This window comes from Gadus chalcogrammus, chromosome 20, assembly GCF_026213295.1.
Source record: "Gadus chalcogrammus isolate NIFS_2021 chromosome 20, NIFS_Gcha_1.0, whole genome shotgun sequence".
Lineage (NCBI taxonomy): Eukaryota > Metazoa > Chordata > Actinopteri > Gadiformes > Gadidae > Gadus > Gadus chalcogrammus.
The window spans coordinates 11,032,575-11,040,605 of record NC_079431.1 but is presented as its reverse complement, the minus strand read 5'-3'; the positions used below and the strand labels follow the sequence as shown (position 1 = coordinate 11,040,605).

At 45.6% G+C, this 8,031-nt stretch overlaps 1 protein-coding gene across 1 annotated transcript; it reads left to right on the top strand.

The window, feature by feature from the left end:
* Positions 1-340: 340 nt before the first annotated feature.
* Positions 341-3,831, top strand: vgll3 (vestigial-like family member 3). The gene is made up of 4 exons (XM_056580392.1): positions 341-727; positions 1,244-1,676; positions 1,870-2,502; positions 2,971-3,831. Exons 1-4 carry the CDS (start codon positions 620-622, stop codon positions 3,009-3,011), a joined length of 1,215 nt encoding a protein of 404 aa, XP_056436367.1. The 5' UTR covers positions 341-619; the 3' UTR covers positions 3,012-3,831.
* The last annotated feature ends 4,200 nt before the right edge of the window (positions 3,832-8,031 follow it).

The window sequence follows — 8,031 nt, the reverse complement described above, 5'->3', positions numbered from 1 at the left end:
GGGGATTTATTTAGGCTAATCAAATAATGAGTCCTCCAACTAAATCCGCCCGCCTGGCATTGAACCAACAAGTGTAGGCTACATACTTGGTAACTCCAAAACAAAATTCCATCAGCAGCACAATAAAACATTAATTCTGCAAACTATGCCGGCGGAATGTCATTCTAGACCGAGGCCTTGCAAAATGGGCGTGAATACAAAGAGCAAACCCTGCCCATCTAAAAATCCTCCATCCAAGAAAAAAAAGAACCAAGAAAAGAAAGAGCAGAACACTTTCACCCAATCAGCAGTGGTGCTGTAAAAAGGTCCCCCACCCGAAAGTAAAAGTGTTGATAGTGTGCTGTAGCCTATATGGTCTCCTATCGCGTGTTTTGATTAGGGCCCACGGGCGGTGCAACTCACGGCAGGAGCCACATTGTCTTTATGCAAACTTGTATTCATCTACGAGATGTCTATTGTATGCCCATCGGCATATATGGACGCACCACAGCCAAGAAGCAGGATTCCACCAATCTAGAAGCCGGAGTCAGTATCGGTTGTGTGTTCGGTTGTCACCCGGAGTCTCTCTCTTTCTCTCTCTATCTCTCTTACTCTCTGTCTCCCTCGCTGACTCGTCGCAATGAGTTGTCTTGATGTGATGTACCACCAAAGTTTTGGCGCGCACTACCTTCCATCCTCACAAGTGGCTGCAGCGGCTTACAAAGCGGCGTGTTATGGCCATCACCAGGTGAGCTCTCTCTCTCTCTCTGTAAAACTGTGTTTGATGTCATAATAGAAGGGGGAAAAGCATGATTTCCGGTGTGCAGTTGTCTCACCGCATGTCGTCGAACCGGGTGACTGATTTTAAACGTCCAAGACGTTTAAATAAGGGTATATCCGACCTGTTTATTATTTGCAGGCCTAGTTGCTACGTATGGAAACACACTCCCAACGAAATTGTAATAGGCGATTATTGTCTTAACGTGAAAGTTGTTAGAATGATGAATTTTTTTAGATTACTTTATTGATCCTGTGGGTGGAAATACACTCTTAATTACAGTTCGGAAATGAACAGGTGGCCAACACTTCCTTTCCAAATCAGTTCAGCCAAGTTTCTGATCTCGATGAGTTTGCAATCAAACAAATCTAATAATACCCCCACCCCCCCCCCCTCTCTACTTCACTCTCTCCTTCTCTCTCTCTCTCTCTCTCTCTCTCTCTCCCTCTACCCCCCCACCCCACCCACCCTTCCCCACTTGTCCAGAGGAAGCCTAGTGCATACAGTAAGGTGCATGAGTGTTTGGAGCAGCAGATGCATCAGCAGCAACAGCAGTTCCCACAGAGCCGAGTCGCAGGGATGCTGCCCAGGGAGCAGGGCCTCCGGCGGGCATCGCTCACTCCGGGGTCTCGGTGTAGCGACAGCAGCGGTGCTAGCAGCGGTGCTAGTGGCGGTGGCGCCCCGGAGGATTGCGTCATGACCAAGGACGGCAGCGGCAGCCAGCCGGCGGAGGCGGAGTACCTGAGGGCCCGCTGTGTCCTCTTCACCTACTTCCAGGGCAGCATCGGCGATGTGGTGGACGAACACTTTTCCCGCGCTCTCAGCCAATCAGGGTCTTTCTCCAGGGACACCAAGCCGGCACTCAGGGTCACTCAGCAGCAGCAGTTGTCCTCGCCTCCGCCCGGCGCGCTATGGAAAGGTACGGTTATCCTCACATCGCCATCATCTTCATCATCCTCACCCTCATCAACATGTTGTTGCACAATTTGTGCATTTTCATTCGTCGATTGGAATGTATGCTATAATCATCGGGTTACATTTGTACCAGCCATCAAAGTTGTTGCATGGTACCCATTTAGTTACAAAGTGTGGGTGTGTGTGTTGTTTTGCAGACAGTGCGTCTCTCGCCGAGGGCCCCATCATGAACATGTGGAGCGGCGGGGGGGGCTACCCGTCCCAGGCCGGCCCGTGCCCCCCCCCCGCCTCCTCCATCTCCGTCCACCCAGACTTCTCCTGCGCCGCCGTCAGCCCCCTGCCCTTCCACCCCGCCGACGGCGCCCTGTGGCCCGGCCACGCGCTGGCCCAGGCCGGCCTGCCGGACCCCCACTCCCCCTGGTCCTACGGCCTCAGCGCGGGCCAGAGCGGAGCCGCCGGCGGCGGCGGCTACCCGCAGATCCACGACCTCTACCCCCATCACCCGGCCTCCGTGCACGGGCACCACCACCCGCACACGCACGCCCACCACGGTCACCACCGGTTCCCGCACGGCCACGTGCTCCACTCGTTCCCGTCCCACAGCCCCGCGGCGGCAGCACTGGACCCCCGGTTCAGCCATCTCCTGCTGCCGGGGGGGGTCCGACAGAGGGCGTCCAGCGCCGAGGGCCACGGTTCTCCTCCGCCTCTCAGCGAGGGGGTCAAGTCGGAAACCGACCCAAGTGTTAGCATCCCTGTGGCAGCCGCCCCCACCCTGCCGGCCTCCTGGTCCCCCGCCTCCCTCCACGGTTCTTTGGAGGTCTATGACTCTGGTAGGTGGTGTGATGGGCTATGCTTCTGTAGAGGCAATTCTGTGCTGTGTGTTGTCATTATAATGAATCTGCACTTGATTAGGATCATTTTGCTATCGTATTAGCATTTACCCATTGGGGTTTATTCTGGGGTCGTTTAAGTGCTGATTATGTAGAGCTATTTTTCAAAACTCTTTGTAAAGCTATAGATACAAATATTTATAGCTTTATAAATAATACTAATAATTATTTGAAGCAATGATATAAACTGTACCTTGCCTTTTTAAGGTATGATTGTGCTTTGTGCCCGTAATATCTTAAACTTTGCCCAATCCGCTTGAACTAAACAACGAAATGTTCCTTGTTCATTATGTTGTGCATCGATTTAAAAGATGACTAATCTCTCTCTCTCTCTCTCTCTCTCTCTCTCTCTCTCTCTCTCTCTCTCTCTCTCTCTCTCTCTCTCTCTCTCTCTCTCTCTTTCTGAAGGTCTGGATCAAGAGAAAGCCAAAGCCTCTGCCTGGTTCTGAGAGACAAAGATGTCAGCTCTCGTTTGGCTGTGTGCGTCTCCTTTCAAATACTCAGCGATTCTTCAGCGTGTGGCTGCAGAACGGGGGCTTCAACAGCAGCACTGTGCACTGTGGGGAATAGACTGAATGTGGGAGAAGGACGTTTAAACAGTGACTGCAAGCACTGAACCCCACACATAGTATGGCAAAACCTGAAACACACACTTCTTTTCGAGTTATTTTATTAATGAGGGTGCGGATGCTGTGCAGGTGAAGAAAAAAAGCAGAGGAGTTTAAGTGCACTAATGAACTCACTCATCCATTGTTTGACTCATTAAGGCGTCACCATTGTCCATGGTTTGAAGAGACTGGATGATCGCCTCCTTTTTTTCTTAAATCGGGTTTACTGACACGTTCACTACAGCACGTGTTCTACATCCATGAAGGTCTGTTTTTCTGTTTCTTTGCTGCCATTTATTTCTTTGCTGCCATTTATATAAGTTAAACTACGTTCCGGTTCTGAACTTAAACAAATTGCAATTATTTTGTCATATAAGTTAAAATGCTTTTATTTTTTAAAAGATGAACAAAGCCATATGGTTCTGTTTCAAGAACCCAAATTTTACAAATGTGTGTGTATTATTTTATGTGTCATTCTGTTATTGCAATGCACATTGGTCGTCTGCATCTCGTTCAACGGAGGGTACTTTCATTATTTTCTTTGGCACTAAAAATGTTGAGAGTGTAAATATTGTCATGCAATAAATCTGATGAATGTTGCCACAAATCATTGGATCTTATTGTGCATCAAGAAAAGCGAATAAGCGTGTACTTTATTAAATCCCAGACTAGAAATCGTGTAACAGTTGTTATGATTATTGTATTTTTTTATATATTTACTAAATATAGCTTGAAATACATTTGTGTTAACAACCATTTGGGGTGGTAGACAGCTAAAGAAGAGTTTATATATATATATACAATAGCAATCCATTACATACATCCCCTTTATAGAATTGCTATTGATAATTAGTAATAATCTGGGGTTGAAAACCCAAGTGCCCCAGACTTCTGTTCATGTGGAGCTGGGAAACTGAGGCAGTAAGGGGGAGAGGGAAGTGGGAGGGGGCAGGCAACAGAGCTACTGTACGGTCCCATGTGTTACGCCTTTCTGTCTCAGCACATGCAGCATTGCTAATGTTCTCTCATGCGTACACACTTACACACACACACACACACACACACACACACACACACACACACACACACACACACACACACACACACACACATAGATACACCTATATGCACAAACACAGGCACACACAGACACACACACATTGGCCTGGTTTCCTGTCTGGACAGGAAGTTCACTAAAGTACAACAGACCACAAACACAAACAATTGACCTGCATTGAAGACTCGCATTTGCGTCAAGATATGTTGTCTAAGGTCTGAACACAGCTGTTATCAGTCTAACGTCATCTAAAGATTGCTAATAATGTACCTTGGCAAGAAAGAAAAACAGACATTGTTTTTTTAGTGTTTCTTTTAATACAACCTGAAATATTTCAGGGTCAAATCCCATTGAACAGTGGCTCAGCTCAGCTGATGTTTGCGTATGCATTTGTCTCTCCTAATCTCACTCTCACTGCCTTTCTCTTAATTGACTCTTCTCTCCTCATGTCTCCTCTCCCCTCCGCTCTCTTTCCTGTTACCTCTCCTCCCCTCCTTTCTTCCCCTCCTCGCCGCAATCCTTTCCTCTTCTCTCCTTTACTTTCCTCAATCCTCTCCCATCCTCTACTGTTTCTTTCCTGTCTCCTCTCCTCTCCTCTCTCCTCCAGTCTACTGGAGAAGAATCAAAGCTGGCAAAAAGTGGTGCTTCATTAGCATTAGCATTAGCATGTAGCCTTAACATCAGCATACACTTTGCACTTATATGCTAACAGGGCTCCCGCTGGTATCCAGGGGGGAGGGGGGGAGGGGGGGCTGACGCACCCCAGGCACTTCCAGGAGTGCAGGAAGGCCCAGGGCCTTAGCAAAAAAAAACATGGCCTAAGCACTTGCAGCACACTTAAGTATTGATAAATAAATTACCTGTTAAGTGATGTGGGGACCCAACCAAAATCTGGTGTATGTACATAAACACAGACAGAGCTAAATTCGGGGAAAAACCCAGATTAAGTCTTTGTAATGTCTCTTCATCTGCTCTTCACCGGTTTCCAATGATTGCCCCTATTGATGTTGAAAATGTAGTTTCCTATTGAGAAGGAAAATTTTAATTAATGTTGACAATGGCAAGAAAATGTGGAAAGGGGCATGGCAGCTGAGTTTTCATGGATTCATGTTTCTCTTCCGAGGCTGATTATCCCAATCATCTATTTTCTCTTAACTTAACTATGAAACCTTTTTCAATTTCATTCCTCATAATCGACAAGCTTGTTTCCGGTTTGTATGAGGAATAGAAGTAAGGTGAAAAGTTGGTTGGTGATTTGAGACTAAGGAGGGGACAGGATAGAGGTATTCAATTATTGGACATGAAAAATATAGAATAAACTCAGAAATAAAGACAAAAAAAACACTAATAAAGACAGTAAGTAAAAAAAGTGCTGATATGTAGGAACGTGCCCTCTATAACCTGACACCACATTCGAGGGGAATTGAGCGGGTGATTTAACAATCACCGACAGAGAGAGAGAGAGAGAGAGAGAGAGAGAGAGAGAGAGAGAGAGAGAGGGAGAGAGAGAGAGAGAGAGAGACAGAGAGACAGAGACAGAGAGACAGAGAGACAGAGAAGACAAAAACATAGAATAGGAAATGGTCTAAGAAAGAAGAAAGGGGAAAGCAGGACAAAACGATCCAACGGCCCTCTGCAAGCATGACATCGTGATGATGACTAAGTACTGGTTTAGTCTGACAGGGAAACATGACTATGCCATATTGAAGGGGGTGCATCTGCAGGAGGAAACAACCAGGGTCGTGGCCGGGTAGTTGAAGCAAGCAGATTCTAGAGAGTGGCCATACCTCAAGATACTCAATAACCACAAGTCTCTGATTCCCAGTGTCATTAATTCAGTGAGATCTGACGTGATGCACCAACCCATCACATTCCTCTCCTTGCCCACACGTCTCTCTTCCTCTCTCTCTTTCTCTTTCTCTCTAGCCCCCCCCCCCCCCCTCCCTCTCTCTCTTTCTCCCCCCCTCTCTCTAGCCCCTTTCTCTCTCACTCTCTCTTTCTTTCTCTCTTTCCCTATATTTTACAAAAAGGGTGTTTATTATCAATATATCTATAAATTATAAATAGGCAATGTCGTATAACCTCATTACAAAACTCTTAGCCTCGTTGGATGGTCGCAATATTTTAATTATCCCCTTACTATGCTAAAATAGCCAAGGTATCGCCATGGTAATACCACTAAGGGAAAGAGTACAACGAACCAAGGCAAACTCATATTTGCTCAAATACGGCAGCTTCAGTATGGTGTGTCCTATACTTGTGTTTGGCAATATAGGCACACCCTACATCACAGTTGTGTGTAAGGCAGATGTCGTCTTTGGAAGCCATTCCAATCCTGCAAATTCACATCCTGCTTCTCTCTGCGGATCGATCTCGCTTCGATCCTGTTGGAAGCCTTTTCCAAAAAATGTAACTGAGTAATCCCAGATTTACCCCGATGGTCAAAGAGGAACAGAAATCCGTACAGGAAGCTATTTCTTGGATTCAAATTCAATCTTCGGGCATGGACATATTTGGAAATCACTGCTCATCACTCGCCCATCCAAATCTAGACTTATAATGCGAATATATCAGGATAGTCTGAAGGAGCTATGACAGATGAAGCCAGAGACATATATATATATATGTATATATATATATTGCTTGTTTAAAGGACAAATATGTCAAGCGACCTGGCCCTCATGCCCCCAAAAGCATTTCCTGGTTGTTTTTTCCCACGTCTTTTCCTACAGCTAGAAAAAAAGGCCCATCCTTCACCCAAATAAAAAAACAGTTGGAGGGGTTAGCTTTTAGCAGCAGCTGTGGTGGCTCAATTTAGGGGGATGCTCTTGCCCCCAAGGCCCCAGTCTCGTCGAAGTAATGCGCCAGTAACCACAAAGCCAGCCACATAGCCGGCATTCCTGCCTTCACTGGAAGCAAAACTGGAGAAGAGGAGTCACCACCTGTTTCCCCAGCTCACGCGCAGCTTTGCGCACGGCCGATGGACACGTCGCTGAGTGCCGGCTAGGTGGAGGAGCGAGCCATAGAAACCCCCAGTGTTTCCATTCAGGGGAACTCGGATTCCCTGGCTTGGTTGCTTTCTTGGGTGGTGTATTTTGTTGATGATCTGGATTCAAGATTCAAGATTCAAGATTCAAGATTCAAGATTCAAGATTCAAGATGGTTTTATTGTCATATGCACAACAATTACAGAATGATGTATGACGCAGAATAGGATTATGTTTGTGGGACAGCTTATTGGCATGAGCAATGATTAAGCTCATTGTAAAAACATAAAAATTACATTTATATATAATGTTATCGTTGCATTTAAAGGTGTATTTGTCATGATTGAAATAACAATGTGAGAATGGATGATATAGCTATTGTTTTGTTGGACTAGATATTATGCAACTGGATTCATGGAACACCCCCTGTGGTTCTCTCGCTTGCCAGCTAGCCTGATTAGTTCTGTTCATTTTTGTTTCTCTCTACACATCTGGAATGACCCCATATGAAAACTATTAAACAAGCATGTGTTACAAAACACACTCTAAAATGGATGTAAATAATTACTCAATAATGTAATGCATTCAGTGAAAAGCTTTCTTTATTTTGACTTGTGCTTGTAGTTATATATTTCTCATTATATTATCTTGATTCTATAGGTTTATCAAATTGCAGTATAAAAAAGGATTAAAATAATTGCAAGTGCCAATATTGTCACTTCTTTCTACAAGTTAAAATATTTCCATCTATAGTCCCCCTTGTACAACTCTTCCTGTCACCTAGCCCAGCACTCACCAACACAGACGCATACAAACA